Below are 26,374 nucleotides of genomic sequence, written 5' to 3' on the forward strand. Positions count from 1 at the left end.
CGGCGCGGGGCGGGCGCAGGCGCGGTGCTGTTATTGTCCCGTTGTGCCGCACGGCGGGTGCTTGCGCCGGGTGCCGCCGCTGTTGCTGTCGCCATGCCGGTGAGCCCCGGGGCTGCGGGAGGGGAGGGAAGGGAGTTGCTGTCCGGTGCCGCCCGGTCGCTGCGTTCCTCGGCCCGTCGCTGACGGGAGCCGCGCGGTTCGCAGGCCCCACCGATCATGTTCCGGGCTCGGGCGTGCGCCGTCCTGTCAGGCTGGGTGGGGCGAGGGGTGCGGGTGGGGCGAGGCGAGCCCCCGGCTGAGGCAGCGAGGGGCGGTGGCTGGCCCGGCCCCAGCTCCCCGCAGAGCGCAGGCGGGCGGCGGGGCGGGTGACCCGGGTGGGAAGCGGAGGCTGCGGTGACTGAGCGGTGGCGGGCGGCTCATCCTGACTCCCCCATCCCGGGGGTTCTCCACCGCGGAGGTGGAGCAGGGGTGCAGCAGGATCCCGCCTCCGCCAGGCTGAGACAAACCAGCCCCTGCTTCCAGCACAGCAACAGAAGCGTTCCTGGCCTCTGCCAAGGCCTGGGAGGAGTCCAGGCGGATGGCAGCTGGTGGGAGAGGCGCTTGGAAACACGGTTTGTTTCCTGTGGGCACCCAAGCTGGCTGCTCTGGAAGGAGTTAGATACTCAACTACAGCATCTATCGCCAGTAGTGTCTTAGACTGCGCTAGATCATATGGGTTTCGGGTTTATTTAATCAGGAGAAGCATGTGACACCCTTACTGTGAGGGTGAGGCGCTGGCACAGGGTGCCCAGAGCAGCTGTGGCTGCCCCATCCCTGGCAGTGTTCAAGGCCAGGTTGGACACAGGGGCTTGGAGCAAGCTGCTCCAGTGGAAGGGGTCCCTGCCCGTGGCAGGGGTTGGAGCTGGCTGACCATAAGGTCCCTTCCAACACAAACAGTTGTAGGGTGAAATTACTCAGTGGTGCTTCAAAATTTGTAACTACTTCATGAAAGCGAAGGTTTGTGAGCAGATTCAGCAGGTACACTGAAGCTTGTAACTTAAATTAATTCCCTTCAGGCAGTGCTCACTGATATGTGCTCATGCCATTTGTGAAGTTTGGGACTTGTGTGCTCCAGTGGGAGAGCGCAGTCAGCGTTAATGTCAGAGAATGGCATGGCTGCACTTGACTTCCAGCAAAGTGCTTGCCCATTGTTTGCAAGCATGAAATTGTTCCTTGAAGAAAATCCTAAGTTATACTGAATATGAAATTCTCAAGTTTTACTCAATCATTTTCCATGTGAGGAAGCAGAAGAGGGTTGCACTGGCTTTATTCTCTTAGCTTTAATTATAAACCAGTTCTGGTTTTAAGTCCCCAGGTTCATGATCCTAAGGAGATGTATGCATCTACTCAAGCGCAAACGCTGTTGAATCACACAGGTATGTTAACAGCAGTGTTACAGCCTGTGTATTTCCTTTTCTCTTTTAATAATTACAGATCAACAAGCCTGAGAAGCTGGACAAGCCAGAGAGCTGCGATAATGTCAAGGTTGTGGTTCGGTGCCGGCCTCTTAATGAACGAGAGAAAGCTACAGGCTACAAAATGGCAGTGAACGTGGATGAAATGAGAGGAACTATAACTGTTCATAAAACAGACTCATCCAATGAGCCTCCCAAGACATTTACATTTGACACAGTGTTTGGACCAGAGAGTAAACAGCTGGATGTCTACAATTTAACTGCAAGACCTATAATTGACTTTGTCCTAGAAGGATATAATGGTAAGTCCCTTGTTGTCAAGGATCCCACCTGCTATTCTCTGCATTGTTAGAGTTCCTGCTGATCTTTTTTTAATGGAGTTTCACCTCCTGAGGGCTATAGCCCTTCGTTGTTTCTGTTGTTGCCTCTAACTTAAAATAGCCTGAAGGTACTCGCTGTTCTGAGTACTCAGCCATTGTGCCTACTATGATCATTTAACAGTGGGAGTTCGATGATGACCAAGATTCAGCTGATGTCAGGTAGCTCTGTGGTTTTATTCTGTGTCTTCTGTTTGCAAAGGATCTGCACTTTATCTCATTATCAGAATTCTCAGCGGTTCTTCACTGTACAGTTTCAGTCCCCAGGCAGCTGCCACGGTCCTGCGGTGACTAGGTATGCATATCAGGCTTGTGCACATAACTGCTGCCTCTTCTCCTCTGAACTTTGCTGTTCTAAACTAAGATGACTAGTAAAACACATCTGCTCTACGCACAGGTAGTCTTTTGCTTCCTAGAGCTGGGAAGAATATGTGTGTGTGTTGTTATGCATGTAAATGTAGTATGTAAAGGAAAGCAAATGCTAGTAAGGAAGCAAATTACTGCTTTCCATAACAGTATACTATAAACAACAACACATTACAAAGTTCTTAAAGGTCTGTGAAATGCCTAATAAGCTCTTGTGCTAACACACCCGGGTTTCAGCTGATGAAAATTCATGGCTCCAAATTTCATGGTTCAAAGCTGCACCAGGGGAGGTTTACAGTAGACATCAGGAAGTATTTCTTTATGAGAGGGTGGTTAAACACTGGCACAGGCTTCTTAGAGAGGTGGTTGATGCCCCAAACCTGCCAGTATTTAAGAGGCGTTTGAACGATGCCCTTAAAAACATGTTTTAACTTCTGGTCAGCTCTGAACTGGTCAAGCAGTTGGACTGGAGATGTGTTGTAGGTCTCTTCCAACTGAACTAATCCATGCAGCTTTTGTGAACTGCAGCGTCAGTAGCTTGACAATGAAAACTGGAGTTTTCAGCAGGGCTAGGCTGAACTTAAGATCCAGTGTATTTCTGCAGAGGCTGGGATCTCAGGAAGGTTTCTGTCTGTCTTCCCATGCAGGCTGATTCTCTAGTCCAAGTTATAGCTGCATTTGTAGGTTCAGAACTGGGCTTGAGCTGTGGCCTGTGCTGAAGAAGCCTTGTGCTGTTTCTGCTGTGGCTAAGATGCTAGCAATAGTTGGGTTTGCAGTTGGTATATAGTGATCTTCCTCTAATTGACCATGTTATTAATAGGGCTTGCCTTAATTACTTGTATGTGAGACCTAAGAGGACTGGCACTCCATGCTCTAATAACTTTGCAGAGTTAAACCAAGCTGACTTTTTCTCGTGTGTCTTGCAGACTCTATAGGCCAGTGGCTCAGCCCTGTTTGTGGTGGTTGGCCAGCACTTGTTTTGCTCCTGGCCTTGTACAGCATCTACTGGAGTTGGTGGAAAACTTCAACTCCGTAACAACAGAGGTTTTAGTGCTATCAGGCTGAGAAGGAATGGAGTAAAACTGGAGTTAGCAACTTCTTAAGAGTTTGTTTGTATATCTTCTTATCCTTCAGGTACTATTTTTGCATATGGGCAGACTGGAACAGGCAAAACCTTCACCATGGAAGGGGTCCGAGCAGTTCCTGAGCTTCGAGGCATCATTCCCAATTCCTTTGCCCATATATTTGGTCACATTGCCAAGGCAGAGGGGGATACAAGGTAAGCAGATTCTCTTCACTGCTTCAGTCTTGTGTGTCTGTCTATAGCAGGAGCCTGACCTTAACAATGGCAACTGAAATGGTACCTCTGACCCTAACTGGAAGACTGCTACTTAGGCTGTTCTCGATGGGGAAGTAGGGTTGTGGCTTATATCACTGCATTTTCTTTGCATTCTGTGATTGTGTTTGTTGGACTTTAGCAACCGTCTCACTAAGAAAGCTGCTCAACTCTTTGTCCTCAGGTTTTTAGTTCGTGTCTCTTACCTGGAAATTTACAATGAAGAAGTGAGAGACCTGCTAGGAAAAGACCAGACACAGAGATTAGAGGTGAGCTGTAGTTCTGAGTGTGATGTCAGTTTTCAGTCACTGAGCATAATTAACTTAATTAATTAACCATTAACCATGGGAAACTGCTGTTGGGGATCTCTGAAGCATGCTCAGTCTAAACTGTTTCTCTCTTAGGTTAAAGAGAGACCTGATGTGGGAGTTTATATCAAAGACCTTTCAGCTTATGTCGTAAACAATGCAGATGATATGGACAGAATCATGACTCTGGGCCACAAGAACCGTACGTAGCCTTGCTGTGAGCAGGTTTATAGCTCGGGCAGAATGAAGTCTGGTTATGAGACTGCAGTAAGAAATCTGAGTCCTAATGCTTGAAAGCTTGGTCAGCTGAGCACAGCAAAAAGAACATCTCCCCCCAAAACTCTTTCATGCAGGGGCAGGTAAAGAGGGCTGTGCCTCTCACATTGGCCAGTGGCAGTGGCAAAAGGGAGGGTGCAGCAAGGGCAGGCAGTGATATCAGGATTGCTAGTGTGTGTCCTGGTCCTTTATCCCCTTCAGTTCTGGTCAGGATGAACTATCACTGTGCTGTCAGTAGGAGGTGGTTTATGTTTTCTGGAAGACTTCTTAATTAGGCTCAGATCCTTCTACGACCTAGTTCTGACTACTGTTGCTCTTGGCATGGATTCCTGTGTTCTTATTGTTCAGGGATCAGCTGTGAGTACCTTTAGGCTGCTGATCTTTGTAGCCTTAAAGAAACAGATGAGAACTACTGCTGCTCTTGGGATGGGAGTCTGTAGTGGGTGTAGAGTTACAGCAGGCTGTAACATTTCTGCTAGTCCAGATTGGAGATGTGCCCAAGAATATTGTTTGCTGCTGAGTCTGAGCATCCCTCTTATGAAAAACCAGGGTGGAGATAAGTCTCCTTTGAGAGCAGGAAGTGTTCCAGGAGCATGTGATTAATTCTGAAGGCGTCATTGCTGTTTCTCTCTGTTGAAAGGTTCTGTTGGTGCCACAAACATGAATGAGCACAGCTCTCGCTCACATGCCATCTTCACTATCACAATCGAGTGCAGTGAGAAGGGGGTCGATGGTAACATGCACGTGCGCATGGGCAAGCTGCACCTTGTGGACCTCGCTGTGAGTAGGACCAGCCGGGTCTGCCATGATGTGTGGTGGGTATGGCTGCTCATGTGTGCCTTGCTGAAGGCACAGGAAAGGATTCACGGCTGAAGCCCAACTTGTTTGATGCTCGACTTCTGTGAAGATTCATTTGAGGTCTTAAATTATAGGTGTACCAGGAAGAGTCTCTAGTGTAGCTGAAGCCTGTCTCAGTAGAAGGATTCTCTTGCTTCTATAAATGAATCATTGAATGGATAAACTACATTAGAAATTGCTCTGGGCAGCAGAGCTGGGGCTTTGCAAGAGTGAGGGTTTCCTTGTAAGAGGGTTGTGAGTATGCAGTTCATCACTTGTGGGTTCCTTCCCTCTGCCACTCACTTTGAACCAGTGTGATTGTGCTGGTACAATATGTCTTTAGCCCCAGCTTTATACTGGAGTATTTTCCATTGGAGAAGATGCAGAAAGTGAAGGCTAAAGGCATTCAATGTCTACATATTAACCTTATTTACATAGTGTATATTTAGGTTGCTTTAGGAAACTCGCCAGAAATAATTGCAGTATGTCTTTTCTCCCTTGATCTGCTGTTAAAGTCTGGAGGTAGTGCCTGGCAGCTCCACCTGAGGTGCCTCATAACTGCTGCCTTGCTTCTCATAATGTTTCTGTTCATGGAGACAAAATCTGCATTAATTTGAGCAATCCAGAATTTTCTGGTGCTGAGGTTTCATTTAAGATCTGTTTCATTTAAGATCTTGTCTCTTTAACAATGTGTGAGGTGCTTAGCCAGGTCCTCTGATAATGGAGGAGGTGGTTAGTGACATGGCTGCTGGCAACACTTCAGGTGTAGTTGATCCTATTTGGAGGGAAATGATCTGCTTCCTGTTCCCTTTCCAGGGTTCTGAAAGACAGGCAAAAACTGGAGCCACAGGGCAGCGCCTGAAGGAAGCTACTAAGATCAACCTCTCTCTTTCCACACTGGGGAATGTTATCTCTGCACTGGTAGATGGCAAGAGCACCCACGTGCCCTACCGTAACTCCAAACTTACACGGCTCCTTCAGGATTCTCTGGGTGGCAACTCCAAAACCATGATGGTAAGCTGAGAGGTGCAAGTTGTACAGGGATAGCATAGTGACTTTGCCATGAGGACAGCATGGCATTTACCTCTTGATTTAGAGCTGGGTTCAGCTTAGAGATCATTCTGTGCATCCTATCCTATTTTTTCTCTTTGCTTCTGTACAGACGAGGTTCAAACCACAGTGCAAATGTGCACGTGTTTGTAAGATCTAATAGAAGCTGTGCTTGGGTAGCCAAAAGCAGCTTTGATGTAGGAAAGCTTGGGGAAGAGTAGCAGTGTGAGGTTGGCAGGGTTGGGGATAGGTCCCTGAAATTACCTGTTCTGGGCTCTGCCACTCTGCCCTCTCGTAACTCAGTCTTCCCTGTGTCACAGTGTGCAAATATTGGACCAGCTGACTACAACTATGATGAGACCATCAGCACTCTCAGGTATGCAAACCGAGCCAAGAACATCAAGAACAAAGCCAGGATCAATGAGGATCCTAAGGATGCTCTGCTTCGCCAGTTTCAGAAAGAAATCGAAGAGCTTAAGAGGAAACTGGAGGAAGGTGAGTTTCTCCTTCCTCCTGGTGTATCTCTCCATGGCGGTGCTCATTCTGCTTGAGTGTGAACATTCTCTGCTGGTGGAAGATACGTCACAGGAGTTTGGTAGCTGGTGCAGGACAGTGTTCTGGTTCTGTTGGCCCTGCTGGGTTCCTGGCAAAGAAGGGTGTCACATAGACCTAGCTAGATCAAATGGGTTTCAGGTTTAAGACACTACCCTTGGTGACAGATGCTGTAGCTGAGCATATAACTAACATTTCCAGAGCAGCTATCTTGAGTGCCCACAAGGCAGTGTTCAAGGCCAGGTTCAATGGGGCTTGGAGTAACCTGCTCTAGTGGAAGGCATCCCTGCCTGTGGCAGGTGTTGGAACTGGATGAGCTTTAAGGTCCCTTCCAACCCAAACCAGTCTGGCATCCTATGATGTTAAATATTGGATTCTATTCAGTTTGGTTTCCGGACTCAGCCTGAAATATCTGAACATCATGTTTGCAATGGCAACAGTGACAAACATTTGTGAACTGGGTGTTTTTCTCAGTTAACAGCCACTGAACTTCATGTGTACAAGTGTCTGATTAAGTTGTAGGTCTGTGTTAACTTTGTTACCCTGAATGTTTTCCCTTTCATCTCAGGTATGGGGAGATCCTGCTAGAAAGAATTTGTGGCTTAACACTTTAGCAGTGCAAATATTATTTATTTCCTATAAAAAACACCCACTTGAGCTCTAACATATACACATTGACTGCTTATCTTGATTTTTTTCCTGAAGTTCCTGAGCTGTAGCAAGCTGTCTGTGTTCAACAGTGAATGACTTCTGCAGGTGATACTGGGCACTGTTGGCTTTGGACAGATGCTGCTGTCACAGTAACAAGCTGAATGAGGTGAAGGAAAGCACATCAAAAAGCACCTTCTTCTCTTCTAGGGGAAGAGATATCTGGTTCTGAGAGCAGTGACTCTGAAGAGGAGGATGAAGATGATGAAGGGGAGATTGGAGAGGATGGGGAGAAGCGGAAGAAACGGCGGGGTAAGGCAGTAGAGATTCCTGTCAGTGTCACCAGCACTGTCTAGGAGCTGGTGTCAGGAACTGTAGCTGGAGCCAGGTGGGGAAGAGTGGAGGTATAAAGCTGCCCTACTGCCGCTGCAATTATCATGCCTCTCCTAGAAACCAAGCTGTTTGATGCCGTCTCTGTAGATGGACAGCTCTGGACCTGTATAGAATCTGCTTCCACTTGGGTAGCTGTGCTTGTGGTAACATCTCCTTTGTGGTGGCTCCTTGGTTGCCGCAAGGTGGCTGTGTATTGCTTGTGATTGGTGGTGTGGAACTTCCCCTGCTCATGGAGGTGGGAGGAAGAAGGCCCCAAACATCAGTGGTAGGCAGATGTGGCTTTTATAACCAAGGGAATGGTTGAAGGGGAATTTTGGCTGTGGCTTAGGCAAAGGATTCATCTGTCTTATGGATGTTCGGTAACTGACTCTTCTGGTGTCCTGTTTTATGTTGATAGAGGAAAAACCTGACCTTTGGGTATCTCTGCAAGCTGAAAAGCTGAATGGGAACTGTGCATCCCTTGTTTGGGAGCACTTTGGAAATCCCATGGTGAAGTGCACTTTGTCCTGCATCAGTGCTGAACTACTGTGTAACATCTGAACCCCAGGGGATATTGCTGAACTTAGAACCGCAGGTCACTGTGTCCCATGGGATGCTGTGGCTTCCAGGGAGCTTGCTATGCCCCTAGAACCTCCACAGGAAATAGAGAAGTCCAGTGCTACACCTCAATTTACAGCTTCTCTAGTAAACTAATCCTGACATTCAAACTGCCTTCCTGTCCTGAAGCACTTGCATCTCTTAAATAGCTGCTGTTAAAGCATTCCTGTTTCAGATGCACTGTCTTCATTTTGGTGTCTGCCCAAGTAGAGTTGTAAATGCCCTTTGCTATTTTGGTGTTAGTTGTAACAACTTGTACTTCATTTTTCACCTTTTGGTAACTTCTAGAAACAAAAAGATGGATCACTGTCTCCATCAAGAACCAAACCCTGCCCAAATCTCCTCCCAGGAGGAGAACACCTTCAAAATCCTGCTTGGATTAGCAGGACTAGAGGACAAATAACTGACTTCCAAACAAGCTGCTCTAGTTAAGTTCCCTAAGTAAGGGTGCTGCTTAGAAGAACGCACACTAGCTGTCCCTGTGTAAGCTGATTCTGCCTTCTAGAGGGAAACATGCACATTGCCATGTACATAAGACTGGAAAGGACTCCTGGTCACACAGTCCTCTGCTGCTGCAGATAATCCACAGCCTTCTCCACTGTGATCTGGTTTTCTGTGCTGTTGTTGCCTGAGATGGAAGCTGCCTTGGCATGTTGATTCAAGCTGTAGGCTGGTTAAGATGGGTTTTAACTGAAGTGTCTTTCTGAGCATGCTATTTTGTGCTGGGAAGTGGTGGCTTTGCAAGCTGAATCTGGGAGGGATCCTAGCAAATGCTTCCTAATGGGAACTTGTGCTTTTCTGAACTAGGTTGCTGGCCCTTCTGGGTTTCTTTCCTTTAGAACTAACTTCCATCTGCATGTTTCTTCCTCTCTGGGTCTTTCTGTGGGATGCATTTCTGTTTTCCAGGCAGTAGCAGCAGCAGTAGTTCAGACTCCACATGCTCTGTCATAGAGAAACCTCTGGATAAGTCCTTCACTAGTGAGTGGGAGCTCTTAAGTCCTTTAAGCTTTGGCCTCTTCATAATCTGCACACTCCATTTCGCAATGCTGCGTGCTTCCTGCTGTGTATGTTGGAAAGATGAACCTGAACCTTCAGCTCTGCTAAAGCATGCCTTTCCTTTGCTGCTTCCATGCTTGAAACAGTTGTTCATTGTTAGCCAGCTATGTGAGAGAATAGGAAGCAATTGGGTACAGTGCTTGAGCAAGATCTAAAGAAAATGAAGAAATAAGAGGTTAAAAAAAAAACCCTAGTTTGCAACTTGTGTTAAATGATCCTTCTAAAATATCAGGAAAGTCTGAGCTAACTTTATGGGAGCTGCTCCAATATGAGTTCATTAAAATGACAGCTAGGCAGGTGACATGGGTTGTGCTATATCATATTGCACTGTGCCTGCTCAAATTCAGTTTCTGAGAAGGCAAATAGAGCTGTGAACAAACAACATGAGGTTTAGGTTTATACTTGCAAAGAAAACATCTAATGCTTGAAGGGGGCCTACAAGGGTGCTGGGGATGGACTCTTCATCAGGGACTGTAGTGACAGGACAAGGGGTAACGGGTTCAAACTGAAACAGGGGAAGTTTAGATTGGATCTAAGGAAGAAATTCTTTACTGTGAGGGTGGTGAGGCACTGGAATGGGTTGCACAGGGAGGTTGTGAGTGCTCCATCCTTGGTGGTGTTCAAGGCCAGGTTGGATGAGGCCTTGGGTGGCATGGTTTAGTGTGAGGTGTCCCTGCCCATGGCAGGGGGGTTGGAACAGGATGATCTTAAGGTCCTTTCCAACCCTAACTATTCTATGATTGTATGATTGGCTTGGTGGTGGTTGGAGTTTAACTGCCCCACGGCATTAAGTTATTGGTCACTGTGGAACTTAGTTTAGAGGAACAAGGTTCTACATTTTGACCTAGAAGTGAGGCAAGTCTGGTCTGCTCCTGGCCAGAGAGAGGGCTCTGTGCCTTTAAAACCCTTACAGTCAGTGATGGCTGGGAAAATAAATCACATCTTAGGACTCTGCTTGTAGAGACTTCACCCACTTCTGTTGTTATCCTGAATAGATGCAGTCCCTTCGTCCTGCTGTGTGGAGAGTCTGGAAAGTATTGCTGCATAATTCAAGCACACTTACCTTAGTTATGTTAGTGGAAAGCATCAGCTCAGAGAAAGTATGGTAGCAGGTTAGGAAAGATCACAACCTAAGGGAGACCCTTGGTGGGTCTGCAGTGGTTGGCTTGGAATCTGCTTGCTTCAAACTTGCTATTTCAAAGCTTGCTTGAAACCCAAGTATTTTACTTGGATGAGGACAGTTAATAGCAAACTGCTGCTGTGGCAGTGGATGGATGAGTCCATCTCCTGCAGATTTGGAGAGAGCTTTGTTGTGGAGGTTGCGCTGGGCTTTTGGTGTTTAGGATAAGTGTGGCTATATGTGGTTTGGGATATTAACTGTCCTCTGGTGTGACCCCTTTGCATGTGGTGTTTTTCACTATCCTCTTCCTGTCCTGCCTTTTTTTGCCGTACTTGCTTGAATAACCAAACCTGCCTATATACCTCTATGGAAGCATCAGTTACTGCAAATTAACCTACTAATACCCTGTGTAATTAAATGGAGAAATCTTGTGCTGAGACTCCCTATGTGCAGCTGTCATGTATCTTGCAAAGAATTGGCTTGAAACCTTGGTTAAATCTTTGAAGGTGTCTGCTGAGTGCTAATATTTTACAGGTAATATAACAGAATTGGCTGTCTTGAGTTGGAGGGAAAGCATTAAGTCTCTTGTTGAAGAAATCCACCCTCTGTTTCTTAGGGCATGATCTTTGCGGCAGGCTCCTAATGTTACACTTAGATTCTGCATTGCATTGAATGGGCAGGAGAATGCAAGAGTGAGCTGAAGATTATCCTGGATATGCAAAGCACTCTGAAGTATAGAAACTTTCTCTGCTTTAGCATAAAATCACGATGCATTCATGTTGGCTCTAATAGAGTTCTTTAAAGTGATTATTATCCTGTGTTTTCTACTCTAGAAACATGCATAAACAAATGATGTTTGTTCTGATGCTGATGCTCTCTGTCCGGAATGATCAAAGCAGTAATATATTTTCTTTCCTCCTCTTTTTATGGTATGCTGCCTCTCCACGATTTGCTTTCTACTTCCTCTTAATGCAAGATCAAGCAGGTTGGTGTAATGGATTTCCACCTCCTCAGAATACCCTTGTAGAGCTTGGGAAAGTGTCTTACAGCTTGGTTTTCAGCTTGGATTTCAGAGAAACCTGTGGATTTGAGGAAGCGCGTGTAGGCTGAGTCTTGGTGTTCCCCTGGGATTACAATGAAAGCTGACCAAGGACTTGCAGAGTAACTTCCAAGAGCAGCCTCACACTTCGTTTCTAAATGAGGTGTTTGCGACCAGCCCTTCAGGCCGATGGGCTCAATGAGCTGCTCTGGCCACTTCCTTTGTAACCCTTCATGAAATATACCTGGTTTGCTGTAGTAGTGGAGTAGTAGTAATGTTGCAAAGACACAGTTGATAAATCTGAGCAAACCTTCCTGCGGTGGGGATGCCAATCTGAAACTTGAGTATGTAACTCTTGATAGCTTGGCTCTATAGCTGTAGGTCAAGGCAGCTTTTGGTTTTCCTTTATTCAGCCTAATCTACACAGTTAGAACATGTGAGTTTCCAGCTCAGACTCTGGGCAGTGGTCCTTCTCCAAGTGTTCTGTGTTGTCTATTTTGAGGTCATTATGTTTTAGTTATGCAGCATTCCTTCTCTGTAGGAACTGGTGACAACTGGTCAATGTTAAAATGGGATTTGAAAGACTGAGTTGTGCCTGGCTTGGAGCTGACATCTAATTAAATATGTTAAATGCAAGTATTGAATCTGAACCTGAAAAAAAAATGCCATGCTATATAAACTGTCTTATTTTTCTGTGAACTGATTTGCTTTCCCTGTCTCTTTCCAAAGGCAAAAAGAAAGTTTCCCCTGATAAGATGGTAGAGATGCAAGCAAAGATTGAAGAGGAGAGAAAAGCTCTTGAAACTAAGCTTGATATGGAAGAAGAAGAAAGAAATAAAGCCAGAGCTGAACTGGAGAAGAGAGAAAAAGACTTGCTTAAAGCTCAGTGAGTATCCCTCTCTGAGCAGTTTGGGTTTTTCCTTCTTTAACCTACAGCTCAGTTCTGGATATCTGGAAATGCCTGGTGAGGGGCCTTTGTCTAAACTGAACAGCTGAAAAGCCGCTGAGATCACAGTGGCCCATGCAGATAGGGCAGTCCTGCTGCCAGAGGCTGCTCTGCCAGCAGCCAGCATTCCTGGTTGGCATCTCAGCTGCCCTGCCTTGATCGTTCGCTTCCATTCTGCAGCTGCCTCTGGGCACTGCTGTGCTGGCAGGGCCCTTGGGGAGGGGGTGCCTTGGGCATCCAGGCAATGTCACTGTGGACTCACAGCCCCTCATAGGGGGGACTTTAGCTAGAGAGACTTCTCTGCTGACGTGGTTTGCTTGTGGGAAAGCTGGGGCTCAGGGAACTCCCTTGCATTCACTTGCACTGCCTCACCCCCACTTAAACCCTTGACAGCAAGACAAGTTTTTCCAGCCCTGCAAATGCTGTCTGGGCTGTAAAACTGAGCTGGACCTGCTGCCTTGTGAGCACTGTGGGATAGAAGGCTTTACACTTACCTGTCTCTAGACAAGAGCACCAGTCCCTCTTGGAGAAACTGTCTGCGCTGGAGAAGAAAGTGATTGTAGGAGGAGTGGACTTGCTGGCAAAAGCAGAGGAGCAAGAGAAGCTTCTAGAAGAATCAAATATGGAACTGGAAGAACGAAGGAAGAGAGCAGAACAGCTTCGCAAGGAGCTTGAGGAGAAGGAGGTGAGGTTATATGCTGTAGCTGTCTGAAAACAGCAGTGGCAGGACACAGTGTTGTGCTTTGGCATTGCTCCTGTGCATGAAATGTGGCTCTGCTCTGAAAAGTGTGGCAGAAGTGAATTGCTTCAGAGGCCACACAATGGCACTGCAATCACTGTGGGGCATAGCCAGGGCTCCAGGCCCTTGGCAACTGCTTTCCTTTGTTCAAGTAGTTTCTCCTCTTGTTCATAGTATTGCAGATAGTTTCTTTGGTTATGTTAATGTATGGATGTCTGTGTTGAATCTTGCACACAGCAAGAACGCTTGGACATCGAGGAGAAGTACACCAGCCTGCAGGAAGAAGCACAGGGGAAAACCAAAAAGCTGAAGAAAGTCTGGACCATGCTTATGGCTGCAAAATCAGAGGTTAGTGTCTGAGGTTCTCAGCCTGAGATCATGTGAGGGACCACAGCTGGGAGAGGGGTAAGCCATTAGCTTTGTAACATGAAGATCTAATGAAGTCTGGTGTCAGAGCTTCACAGGGGCATGTTGCAGAGCATTCCCCAACCCAGGCTGAAACGAACGATGTGTGAAACAGATACACACTGTATGTGTGTATATCTGTATGTATTACAGAGGAAGAAACACCGGGTATTTTGTTTGGGCTGCCAGCCAACAGCTTTCCAAATCTCCTGCTTTGCAGCAGCCGGTGCTCCTCTGCTCTTAGCTGTCTGTCTATTCTCCCTGTTGCCCTTGTTATCTCTTGCTCAGTCATTATGAATGTGTCCTTTGGCTGGTATCTTGAGCTCCTGTTTCACAAAATTGCATTTTTGTCTTTGGGATCAGAGGTTTTCCTTGATATCATGCCAGGGATATAACTTGGCTCACATTCTTCATCTGCTCTTAGCTGGTGCAGAGCTTGGGTTGGCAGAAAGTCAGTCTCAGTTTTATGAAGCTGAGAACTTAATCTTGCTCTCAGCCATATCTGAGCTGGAATGTTCCAGACGGTTTATTCTTCAGAGATAAAATATTCTAGTACTTATAACCAGAGTTTGCTTTTGTTTCCTGAAGTTTTCATATAGGCTGAAGACTCTTCTGTTTTAGGCTTTTACCATGTCTTAAGCTAGCTCTGATCCTCTCAAATGCTCTCATCTGGTTTATTTTCAGATGGCAGATCTCCAGCAAGAGCATCAGAGAGAGATTGAAGGATTACTAGAGAATATTCGGCAGCTGAGCAGGGAACTTCGTCTTCAGATGCTTATCATAGACAACTTCATTCCTCAGGACTACCAGGTAAAGACAGAGAACCAAAGCCTGTGACATAAGATTGTGCTGTGCATGCTGAGCCCTCCAGCTTTTATTCTGTCCACTGAATGGAATTAGTTGGTTCTTGTCTCTTTATGAGGCATTCACAGTGCACTGATGGACACTTGTCTGTTAGGTTGTGGCACAGGTGACTTGATGTATGTTGCTGTGAGCTTTCCTTTGCTGTGGCTCAGCTAAGCAACTTGGTGTCATTCATGTGTTGGTGTCATTGTCTGGGTTGTTAGAACCAGGTGATGCTGAAGTAAGAAAAGATGCTGCTGACAAGTGACTCTTGTAACCTGGTGGGCTTCCAAGTGAAGTTCATTACTATCCTGATGGCACTGGCTTAATGGGAAGCCCATGCTTTAGTGTGAACTCCCAATGCATACAATTTGGGAGTGGTGTTTTTCCTTTCTGTAGGCTTTAAAGTATAAATAGGTGTGTTTGAACAGGATATGGCTGTCTTGATTAAAGACAGCTTGCAATGGTCAAAACTGTTGTTAAGCAGCTTGTCCAGTGCTTTAGAGTTTTATGTTCTGGAGAATGCATCTGAAGGTTGGATTGTGCCAGTCTAGAACAATTACTGTTCTAATTTCTTTCTAGGAAATGATTGAAAACTATGTTCACTGGAATGAAGACATTGGAGAATGGCAGCTGGTAAGTTTGCTGGCTATAGAAGCCAGTGTTAGCATGAGCTTCTAAGGAGTTTAACTGAGCCCAGAAGTAAACTGCTAAAGCATTAGTCACTTTTACTGTGCACAGCAGGCTCTACTAACAGACCTTCTTTCTTTCTTTAAGAAATGTGTTGCATATACAGGGAACAACATGAGGAAACAGACTCCTGTCCTGGATAAGAAAGAAAAAGATGTGAGTGACTCTTTCTAAGCATGTGTTAAACTGTGTGTGGCCAAGTTCTGCTACCTGTGCCTGTGTATTGATAAACTGCCCAATTTCTTCTCTTTTGAAGAGAGGAGTCTTCCTAGTGTTAGAAAAGCACTGTGAATCAGGGCATAAAATGATTCTGATGTTCCTGTTTTGTGGGTGTTTTGCCTTTTTAGCCCTTTGAAGTGGACCTTTCCCATGTTTACTTAGCCTACACCGAAGAAAGCTTGAGGCAATCGCTGATGAAGCTGGAGAGGCCAAGGACTTCAAAAGGAAGATCCAGGCCCAAGACGGGTAGAAGGTGAAGAACTTTGGAGTATCTATATGGGGGATTTACCCAGGGGAAGGCTTAAGTCTGTGCATGCAAACTGACCATAGATCTTCAAACGGTTGCTTAGTGAGAAGACACAATGCTAACATTTGCGCGGTATGAAGTTTATCTGTGCTGAGTATGACAGAACCAAGCTGAAATCTCTTTACCACAGCAGAATCTTGTCCAGAAAGACTTGTCTGGGTATTTTTCTGATGCCCTTTTGCTGTATTCCCCTCTTCTGGCTCCTTGCTTTATTTTACTGTGTCCTGTGGTTCAGTTTAACACCTGACTCATTGACTGATGCTACTGGAAAGTTACGTGCTGTTGGGGGAGATTTCAGCATGGGTTTCCTTGGTTTTTTTTGGTTTTGACAAATACTTGGAAGAGTAACATTGTGTAGTTTTAACTTGAGACGTGGCTGGTCCCTGTCTTTCCTAGACAGCATCATGATGTGTGTATGGTGCTATTTTTCCCTTTCCTTTCTGCTCTCCAAACAGAAAACGTTCGGCAAAGCCAGGAGCTGTCATTGACTCTCTGCTGCAGTAGGTGTGACCTGTTCAGAATTGCCGTATAAATCAGTGAGTGTATAAGATTGGGCCAGAATATGGAGTTCAAGAGATGGCACAGCTTGGCTATAAAATCCATACCTTGCTGGTATGGAGCTTTATTTTAAAGAAATGTATTTTTCCTTAGTTGCCCGTATATTGTATGTTATATTAACATAATATTAAACTGGTATATATGATGGTTGTGAAATTCCATGTGTTAACGTGTTGTGCAGGGAAACTGTTGTTGGCAGTCCTTGTTGAGATACAGAAAATAAGGGTTCTAGATGTGTGTTTAGGTGCTGTAGACGTGTTAGCTCAAAACACTTGATGAAATCCTACAGTTAGAGGCAGGTAAATCTGATTTATGCCCTGCTTTGCACATAACTGGCAGCTTTCACTCTTGTCCTCTGTTGCACTGATCTGTGTTTGAACGTGGTTGCTGCAAACCTTTAGGAGCATCAAACCCTTTTATTTAAATACCCCTCACTGTGGCTATTAACCTGATTGTGTTGTGTGTGGAATACACAGTCCTTTTCCCTTCCTTTGCTGTCTTGCTGTACAAAGAAAGTAGTTGCATAGGGGAAACATGAACTACAAAAGTCTGAGGCTCTGGGAAGGGACCATGCTCTGTTTAAGTGCAACAGAAAACAAATGTGTCTAAGTAGTGCTTTTATTTTTGTCTGTATGGCCGTGATCTGGCACTGTGGGGAATGGGGCCTCTGATGCAAAGGCAAAAGAGCTCTCTTGGGTTTACTCTCCTGTTAAGGCTGTGTGGCAGCGTTGCTTTGGCTGCTTTTTTATGCTGTTGATCTGGAATTTTTTACATGTATGTGAATTGTTTTGGAATCTCAGCAGCAGAGATTATATAAGGGGAATGCTGTGACACTAGGACTTGGCTTCAGCCATGGGACTGAGCATTATGGCTCCATTCTCCCATCCCTGGCTCCAAGGGTACTAGACCAGTGCTCTGCACTGAGGGTGAATTTGACTCTCCTGTATTAAAACAGGCCTGAATTACCCAGAACAGTAGCATCCCCTGAAGTAGCTGATGCTGTTTGTGTTCCTGTATCATCTCTGGTTCCTGGTTATGCTCTGATGAGAGGAAGCAAATCCTGGTCTCTGATAACAACCATTTCTTTGTGGTGGCTGCTCTTTTCTTTGATATTTATGCTGCTAACAGACACATATCACTTTAATACGTTGTTTTTGTGTCACAGAAAAGGCATTCTGAGCTGCAGGCACTGGAACAGCTCCTGTGCCAGAGTGGGGATGGTCAGCTGTAATTTCTTGTGATCTTCATGTTACCTAGAGATTTAGAGAGCTGCGATCACTAATAGGAGAGAGTCCTCAAGCATGCCAGAAAGCACAAGACAGCTCTTTAGGTGTCCTAAGTTCTTGCATAGCCACGTTTGCAATTACCAGAGTGTTCTTGTGAAGTACTTAGAGTAGGTAAAAGTCAATAGCCCTTTCTTGTGGTCATGATGCTTAACTGGATGTGTGGCTCTGACAGGTCTGTAGCAGGATCTGTACTAGTTAAAACTGGTCTTGTAAGGGCACATTTTGCTCTAGAGATATATTCAGTCCTATTCTAAATGAGTTGTAAGTTCTTCCCTGTTATTTTTTAGCTCTGTGTTTGAGGATGATGACCTAGAACTGCCCTGTTTTGGGAGGCAGTGTCACCAAAGTTCATACAACATCTGGCTTTGTTGCCTGAATTCATACAAGTTACACATACAAACCCTGGCATTTTTCTCTAGCCTAGGACTGAAAGAGGTAAATACTCACAAGTTTTGTGGATTTCAGCTGTATTTGGCTTTGCTCTTGAAGAGCTGACCTTACTTTGAGAGTGCTTGGATACACTTGGGTTCTCATGTAACACACTTCCCATCAAACAGCTTAAATGCTGTTTTGTCTTAGGCTTTGTGTCAGTTCTGAGTCCAAGCAGACAGATGTGTGGTTTGGGCCTGTACTAGTTCTCAGAACCAGGGCTAATTGTTGTATTCCCCTTGTGTTACATCTTGCTGTGCTAAGCTTTAAGTGATCTGTTTATAAGGGAGTTTCTGCTGAACTGTGCTTTCAAAAGGACCAGTAAGAAGTCTTTTACCTAACAGACATCAGTGGCTTAAAGATGCCGCTGTGAACCATGGCACTGCAGTTGAAATATTTAGAACTTAGCTATAAAGGCCTATGCTATACAGTTTAATCGAGTTACAGTCCTGCTGCTGAGAACAATAGTATTCGACATAGCTAAGTGAGCCTTGGGCCAGAGAATACAATAACTGCTTGCACACCTTTAATTGGCAGAAACTGATTGTAATCTCCTGTTACAGGGGCTTGGAGAGCAGATTGTAGAATCATCGAATAGTTAGGGTTGGAAAGGACCTTAAGATCATTATCTGTTCTTACAAGAGGAGTTTATTTAAAGTGGAACTCTATCGCAGTTAGGGTCTATCAGCTTGGCTCACCTTTAACTGGTGTGACCTGTTGCAGTTCTGGGCACTTTTGAAACCAGGGAGTCTGGTTTGCAGCGTTAGCACATGAGCCCTCTCTAGCCTTGGGCAGTCTGTGAATGTCTAATGGGTCCATGATGGGTTTTAATGCAGAAGGAGTTTGGTTTGTGTGGGGTTTTCTAAGAGCTTCATGCAGCCTTTCTCATCCCAGGTCAGTACCTGCTCTAGAGTATTTATCAAAAACCAGATTACCATAATATATACAGTGTGTGCTCATCCTTGCATCTTGCTACCAGAAGATTCCCCTCATTCCTGACCATTGACCTTAACATTGGGGGTTTTGGTGCATTATGTTGTTTAATGTTGTGTAAATGAATTCTTTTGTGTTTAACTTGTTCCTGATCCTTTCTTTAAGAGGAGGGGAAGATGGTCCTTAGTGCCTTTCACTGACTACACTGTCTGCACGTGTCCAGCTTTCACCTTCTCAACGGTTCTGCTTCCCCAGTCCTGTATATAGGATAAAATCCTAGTTTGTCTGTATGATTTGTCTTCTTATTTATTGGTTTTCTAACTCTGTTTATTTCTGGTTATTCTTTGGTTTATGATTAAACTTCATTCATTACACTGTATATATCAGTATTGTGTTCCTGGAGCATGTCCATGCCATGAAATAAAACTCTGGATTCCTAGTTGCACCTCTGTGCATGTTTCTCAAATACCTTTACCCATACAGCAACTTTCTAGGTCAGAAGATGCACCAGGAAGGGTAAACTCACTGTACTCACTGGAGAAGCTGGAGAAGGAGCTTGGGTGTGGGGACCCTGTTGCGAAGCCCTGTGGCAGTGGGCAGCCAGCTCTTGTTGAAGGGGTGGACAGGGCAGAACTAGGGGATGCTTTGCAAGACTCTGGAGAAGATCTGTGGGACGAGGCCAGTCTGCAGGGCAGGCGATGTGCCCCAAGGAATTGCTGAGCCCCTGTTCAAGCCCATCCTCTCCTGAGGAAGAGGAGAACCTACCTGAGCCAGAGCACTGCAGGAGTAGTGGCTTGACCACTGGAATATGGATGCTGCCTGTGTTCTGCCTCTTCCTGCACACATACATGGCATAGGTGATACTGCTGATGCAGAGATGCTTTTCACACTGTTCTGCCTCAAAGTGTCTTTGTGTTACACTCTAAGCCTGTCACCCTGGATTCCTGCAGATGCTCTGAATTCACCTGCAGTCACTGGAAATGTTCAGCTCGGTTTCCTCTGGAAGACCCTCCAGCCTGCTCGTGCACTAGGTAATAAGTTGGTGTGCTCTGGTAATGCTGCAGCTCCCCTGAGTAGTGACTTGGCCCAAAGCAAACCCTGCACTGTCCTGGGGCTTTCCCAAGTGCCAAAGGAAGTTACAAAACAGTGGACGTCATAGCTATAAACCCCCTTACTTGTAAAGTCCCAGTTCCATCTAGTGTGCTGCCCCTCCTGGCCCTTGTTGCCCCTTTCTAACATCATGAATAGAAAATACCCATTCTTCCCTGCTCTGCCATTCTCCTCTGTCCTAGCCATAGCCTCTCCTTGTGTCCCTCGGCATCTCTGCTGGGATTGATATCACCAGGAGCAGGGGGGGCCTCCATGCTCTGCCTGGCACCTTCAAGCTCTCAAGCATGCTGCTGAGCTCTCCAGTTTCTAGCCAAGAAGCAGCTTACACAATGCCAGGAAGTTTAGTGCAAAAATACATTTATTTCAAGAAGGTATTATAAATAATCTCTGACAAATACAGCATTATAGTTACAAACATAAACCAAAGTGGTGTTCACTTCAAGCTCTGCCCTTTTACCAGTCGTTGGAGGACTCTGTGCAAGTCCAATAGGAAGTCACTCAGGGAGGTAGTGCTGCCTCCTGCCACGGGGCACGGGGCCTGGAAGAGAGCAAACGGGTCATTAGGGTGTTTGCTAAGGGGGGATCTGCTTCTGCAGCGTGGTCCTGGCTGCAGGGGGTGAAGGGGTGAAAGCAGGAGCGGTGACTGAGGGAGAAGCTGAGGCCATGAGCAGGGAGGGGAGGCCCTTGTGTACCTTGTAGACTCTGCTCTTGGTTCGCACCAGGCTGAGCAGGTTGAGGTAGATGCCCTCCAGGTGCCTATGGCAGCTCCGGCCTTCCCAGGCAACTGCGGTGGCTTTGCATAAGGTCTCCAGGTCATTGTCTTGCTGGAAAGAGATGTGTGGTTTTTGAGGCACCCTTGTGTGCAGTCACGGCTTCATCCACAGCAGATTAAACCAGAGCAAGTAAGAACCACAGCCTGGTTTGGATTGAAGGGACCTTAAAGCTCATTCAGTCCCAGTCCCCTGCCACAGGCAGGGACAATAACACCTTTCTGTTCCTAAGGGCAGGTACAAGGTACAGCGGGAGATGTCAAAGCCCCCCTGAAGCTCCCCAGTCTGCCGTGATGGTGAGAAGTCCTGGCAGAGCTCGGCACAGCGGTGAGCACCCTCATGCTTAGAGCATCTTGCTTCTGTTGCAGGCACGAACGTGGGACCTGGTGCTCAGGGAGCTGCTCCCTGTGGATTCCATGGGAATGGAGCTGATTTTGGGGGGGCAGAGGCTCTTTGGGAATTACAAAAGCCCCTGGGAGGAGGAGACGTTGCCTCCAGCAGGTGCTTTGAGGGGATAAAGCCTCATAGCAGAGACACTTGGAAGATGAGGAGCTGGTAAATGAAATGCTGGTAATAAGAAAACTCTTCAGCTGTCGTCCCTGGGGGATGTTCCCCGTCTAGAGAAGTTCACCGAGCTCTGCCTGCTCAGATCTCCTCAGCTTTAAACCAAGTGACACCACCAAATAAGTGACCACCCTGTCCCCATGAGCACAGGTCTGCACGTGCTGGGTCACCCTGAGCACCTCTCCTTGCCCCCAGGGCCCTTCCCTATGGCAGGAAGGTGCAGGGACCCCCGGGGGATGCTCAGCCCCCCGAGGGAGGCTGCTGCAGCCCTGGGCTGGTGCCTGTTGGTGCAGCTCGGTGCGAGGGCATCGGCTTTCTGTGAAAACAGGAACTCTGGGGCCGGGGAGCTCAGCTTAGGCAGCATTTTCAGAGCAGAACTAGGCTTCACTATCTGCTATTAAATCTGCTAAGTGAGGAGCCTTCCCCAGATAAGGGCTAAAGAGGGATAGTGTGTGTAACCAGCATGTGCGATAGGCGCGTGTGGGTGTCTCTGAGGTGGTGGCACGCTGCTCCAAGGCAAGGGAAGAAGTTCCCCTCCTTTCTGAAAAGCTTGAGAACCCCTGAGTGCTGCTCAGACGCATGCTGCCCATTCCTGCCCGTCCCTCCGGCCTCCTCTGTGCCTCCGGGATGGCCAGGAGCCGCCGCTGCTGCTTCGGATGGACATGGAGATGGATGAGAGCACCAGTGATGCACTGCTGGGCCACTTACTCCCATGTAGTGCTGCAGGACTCCCAGGGCTTCACACCTCCCTCCTGGCCACCCCGTGCTCTCCTCTGCCCCAGCGTCCTCTCCTGGTGCCCATCGTAGCCATATGATTGTTTTCAAACAAGGACAAGTTCCTCTTTTTCTCTCTTACCTTATCGCCTGCAAAAACATTTGTCACGTTCATCTTGTCACAGGAAACCTTTATGAAGACAGAAAGGAGAGGAGAGCAGAGATCAGGCCAGAGAAAGGGCTAACACGGATCCATCCATCCATCCATGCCCCCAGTGCACTGTGAACCGCTCGCTCTGAGATTGCCTCTGCCTCAGCATCGCTCTCACCCAGCCCAATGCAACAAGCCATCCCTAAAGCTGATCCATGAGGACGAGCCCTACCTTCGCCTCCAGGAGCTCATCCAGCAGCCTGATGCTCTCCTTCAGGAAGTTGGAGGTGTGCAGCAGAACAGCCGTGTGGCAGCCTGACAGCACCAGCAAGGTGAGCAGCAGGGGCACGAGGATGCTCATGGCCTGTGTGCACTGAACCCTGTGCTGCAGGTTCTGGATATTTTGGTGCTCGATACCTGGGTGTGCTTTTCTGGAAGAACCATCTCAATTTATGGCTGTGAAATTGCTGAACCTGTAGGAAAAATCTCATTTTTCTCTGACCTGCACTTTCCAAGGTTGCTCCCATCCAATTAGGACAACAGGTCTTTGGTGTAAAAGTCAAGCTTTTCTTCTGATCTTGCATTACGTTTCAACGTAGGAAATTTCCACCCTAAGATAACGCTGGTAGGAGTCAGGTCACGTACGAGACAAGTGTGTAACCTCTCAGGTTTGGGGATTCTTCATTTCTAGGTATCCCAACACTTTCTACGCCGTGAGGTGAAAGCAGCCAAACCGAATCTGACCACGCTCCGATAGCGGAGCTTTGCCTTTTCTTTCTCTCTATCCATCCTGTGAGCTCTTCCACCTTGTGTTTCATTTGAATATCTCCAGATCATGCAAAGCATCCTTCATCTGCGTGTGATTTTCTGTCTCTGCTTATCTTACCTTGCGCTGGGGAGAAACAGAAAGCGCAGCAGAGGCTGCAGGGGCCCGGGGCACAAACACCTCCTGGGTAGGAGCAGGGCATCGCTGGGGCTGAGGGTTATAGAGAGCTGGGGGCCCTCCTGGCCAAATGGGACCCCGAAACAGCGTGATGCTGCATGGGACAATGTGGTGATGGGCAGGGAGCTGGGGCACCGTGGTCCTGTGGCACTGATGCTGCTGCTCACGTGGGAAAACGGCTTTTGTGCCTCTACTCCAGCACCCGGCGTCTCTGTGAGCTGCAGCATCACTCCATGGCCTAAACCTCATTCCCCATCATCCCGTCCTGCCCCGCTTGGGAGCGAGGTTCAGGCCATGGGCTCTGCTTCACCATCGACCAGCACCACTGCAGGAAATCATGCTGAGACACGAGCTGAGCTGGGAAACTTCGGAGTTTTGTAATAACTAATAGGTATTTTTGTAACTCAAATAGCAACTTGCCATCAGATGCTTGATAAGAGGCTGCGAGTGCTCAATTGATCCGGGAGCAGCCAGACTGAGTGATTGTGTTTGTCTAACTGCAAAATGCCCCTGATGGAGTTGGTGCCACTGACTCAGAAAGACCTTTGTGAGGGATTTGCCGGTGGAGGGCTGGCGTTTCCTACCTGCACCATCTCGATGGACAGCAGATAAGCACCGGAGGTGGTGGCCTCAGTGGATGGTGGCCATGGGGCCGGGCTCCCTGCTGGGATGCCCGGAGCAGCCCCACTGCTCTGGGATGGGTGGTGGTGGGAGGCTCCCTGGTGGATGCTGGAAGAGGGGATGGATGTGTGGTCCCATCCCGCAGGCAGAGTGATTTCCCCAGTGATCGTGGCGTAAAGCTCTAAAACTGGAGTAGATGAACAGAAAATGCTAAATTAACAGAAAAAAATAACCTTTGAGCTACTCGGGCTGAATCATGGTGGAAAACCACATCACTGGTGATGGGAAAGCCACCAGTTGGGTTGGGTTTGTGTGGCAAGGGTTTGGTGCCAGAGGGGCTACAGGAGTGGCTTCTGCGAGAAGCTGCTTGAAGTGTCCCCCATATCCAGCAGTGCTAAAGCCAGCAGCTCTAAGATGGACCCGCAGCTGAGCCCATCAGCGATGGTGGCAGCACCTCTGGGGTAACAGTAAGAAAGGGGGGAAACAACGTCTGTGGAGCAGCAGCCAAAGGGAGGACTGAGAATATGTGAGAGCAGGAGCCCTGCAGACCTCAAGGTCAGTGTAGAAGGAGGGGAGGAGGGAGTGAAGTTGAGCCCGGGCAGCAGGGAGGGGTGGGGGAAAGGGGTTTTAAGATTTGGGTTTATTTCTCATTATCCTGCTGTGATTTGATGGTAATAAACTGATTTCCCCAAGTCATGTTTTCCCTGTGATGGTAACTGCTGGGTGATCTCTCCCTGCCCTTATCTTGACCCACCAGTCTTTTGCTGTGTTTTCTCTTCCCTGTTCAGTTGAAGAGGGCAGTGATGGAGCAGCCTTCTCTTCCCGCATCCTTTCCCGAGGGTGGGATGCAGCTGACGCAGCAATGGCTCCATTGCTGGCAGGGGCGATGGCCCCAGCTCCATGTGGTCCGTGTGGGATGGGAGGGATGCTTCTAGAGCCCCGGCTTTGCCTTCCTCCCAGCCATCCTTCATAGATGAAGCTGCTGCCATTTCCCCTGCTAAAGGAAGGTGCTTGTTGCAGAAACGTGTTCTCCGTTTTCCTCCTCCCTTTCGTGCTCTGTGGATTGAAGCATCTCCCATCTCACAGGATCCTGCCGGCGTCCCTGCAGCCACCGACCCTGGGCTCCACTGAAAGCTCCCACCACCAGCTCAGTGTTCCATGTCCAGACCTGGAGCATCCCAGGGCAGGCACTGTGAGCGGGCATCACTTGTGCCCAGGTAAGTTTGGGCTGCAGGGGCCGGGATGTGCCACTGGTTTCGTACCTTTCTGTTGCCCACCATGCGTGGCGCTGGTGCTGATAGGGCTCAGGGGCATCCAGAGCAAATCCAAAGGCTGTGATTAACACCCCATCACGTGCATTTATTGCGGTTTCCTGCATTTATAATGCTTTCCAGCAGCTGTTTTGCCTGTTTATTTTCTACCCCTGTACCTGCCGCAGCTCATCCCCTCTCCTCCAGCCCTTCCTTTCTCCCCTTGTTTTCCTACACCACAAAACAGGTGGGTTCATTGGTGCCTTTTGCTTTCTTGAAAACTTGCTTTCAGTGGCAAACAGGGTCGATTTGCTGTTTATCACCCCAAAACCTGGACGGGGCTTGGAGCAAGCTGCTCTAGTGGAAGGTGTCCCTCCCAGTGATAGGGGTTGGAACTGGATGAGCTTTAAGGTCCCTTCAACCCAAGCCCGCCTGCGATTCTATGATCCTATGAAAAATGCAGCCTTTCCCACCCCATTTCCACCCCGTGCCAACCGAACAAGGAGGCAGCACCCCATGATGCTCTCCATTAAGTGCTGAGGGTAAGAAGAGGGGAATGAACAGCATAAAGCAGGAGCTTGTTTGTCAGTAGTTTATTGCTTAAGCCCTGAGACACTTTAATAACATCAGTGCAAGGTTGAAATGAAGCATCCAAATACGTGTAATTTGAATATATTAACTCTGTCATAATACAAATACTTTAAATAGAGGGAAGAACAATAAATTAGGAATCACTCGTCATGGAAAGGCAATCGGGCAGTGAGAGTTCCCTAAGGATGAGGTAGCAGTATTTCAAATACAACTATTCCACAGACCTGCTTTTGTATAACTTAAACGACCTGAAGAGAGGCTTTTCCTTTACGGTGTGGGTCCCAGGTGAAGAACAGCTTTCACCAGCCAGGACTTTTCTGGCCTTTAATCTTCAGATTATGCAGTATAAAAATAAGTTATTTAAATAAAATAGAACAATAAATAAACCCCAGAAGTGTGATGCCAATGAGCACCCGGTAGGTCCAGAGCTGTCCCACAGCCTCTCCCAGCCTTCACTTGTAATAACTTCAAACTCTGTGATCCTAAATGCCCACTAGCGATGTAGAAGACCCATTCAAGGATGAGTGCACAGCCCTGGCAGCCCCCTCCCTCTGCTGGTCCCCTCTTGGCCCTTGCTCTCGGATGCTGCCCTTCCCCAGCTCTGCTCCCACAAGGAGCCACCCCCCTGCGTGCTGTAGTAACTTGTTAGTGAAAAATGCACCATTTCAGCCTTAGATTTCAATCTCTTTAGGAAGAGAGGGTGATTGTGAAGAACCTCCCTTCATTAGGAGGAACAGGAAGCAGATAACCTGGTTTTGGTTTTGGTAGCAGCTGCAGGAGAAGGTGAACGAATTAGAAGCTCAGCCTCCTCTGATGCCCCATCCAGGCGTGATGCTCAGCTCCCCCTGAATGGGCAAAGCCTTCCCAGGGGAGTCTTATCACTCCCAGGGAATGGG

The 26,374-nt window shown here is 47.4% G+C and overlaps 1 protein-coding gene across 2 annotated transcripts; it reads left to right on the forward strand.

Moving 5' to 3' along the window:
• The first annotated feature begins 54 nt into the window (after window positions 1-54).
• On the forward strand, window positions 55-20,925 carry KIF3A (kinesin family member 3A). 2 transcript variants are annotated; one of them, XR_013957780.1, is made up of 19 exons: window positions 55-99; window positions 1,474-1,756; window positions 3,332-3,476; window positions 3,718-3,802; window positions 3,938-4,043; window positions 4,758-4,897; window positions 5,771-5,968; window positions 6,325-6,499; window positions 7,415-7,516; window positions 12,139-12,295; window positions 12,860-13,040; window positions 13,332-13,442; window positions 14,184-14,309; window positions 14,925-14,978; window positions 15,120-15,188; window positions 15,380-15,504; window positions 16,014-16,094; window positions 19,715-19,795; window positions 20,877-20,925. XR_013957780.1 is itself a non-coding variant. In XM_080626884.1 (17 exons), the coding sequence occupies exons 1-17, from the start codon at window positions 94-96 to the stop codon at window positions 16,060-16,062; spliced, it is 2,112 nt and encodes a 703-aa protein (XP_080483010.1). In that variant the 5' UTR covers window positions 55-93; the 3' UTR covers window positions 16,063-18,909. The 2 variants fall into 2 exon arrangements, 1 of the variants encoding a protein (XP_080483010.1); XM_080626884.1 differs by lacking the exons at window positions 19,715-19,795; window positions 20,877-20,925 and having other exon boundaries at window positions 16,014-18,909.
• The last annotated feature ends 5,449 nt before the right edge of the window (window positions 20,926-26,374 follow it).

Source organism: Psittacula echo (genome assembly GCF_963264785.1).
Source record: "Psittacula echo genome assembly, chromosome: 11".
NCBI lineage: Eukaryota > Metazoa > Chordata > Aves > Psittaciformes > Psittacidae > Psittacula > Psittacula echo.

Excerpts from the sequence above, each read along its gene's own strand:
- KIF3A (XM_080626884.1), top strand. Across the intron at positions 6,500-7,414 it reads TAAGAGGAAACTGGAGGAAG|GGGAAGAGATATCTGGTTCT; the intron begins GTGAGTTTCTCC and ends CTTCTCTTCTAG. Across the intron at positions 12,296-12,859 it reads AAAGACTTGCTTAAAGCTCA|ACAAGAGCACCAGTCCCTCT; the intron begins GTGAGTATCCCT and ends ACCTGTCTCTAG.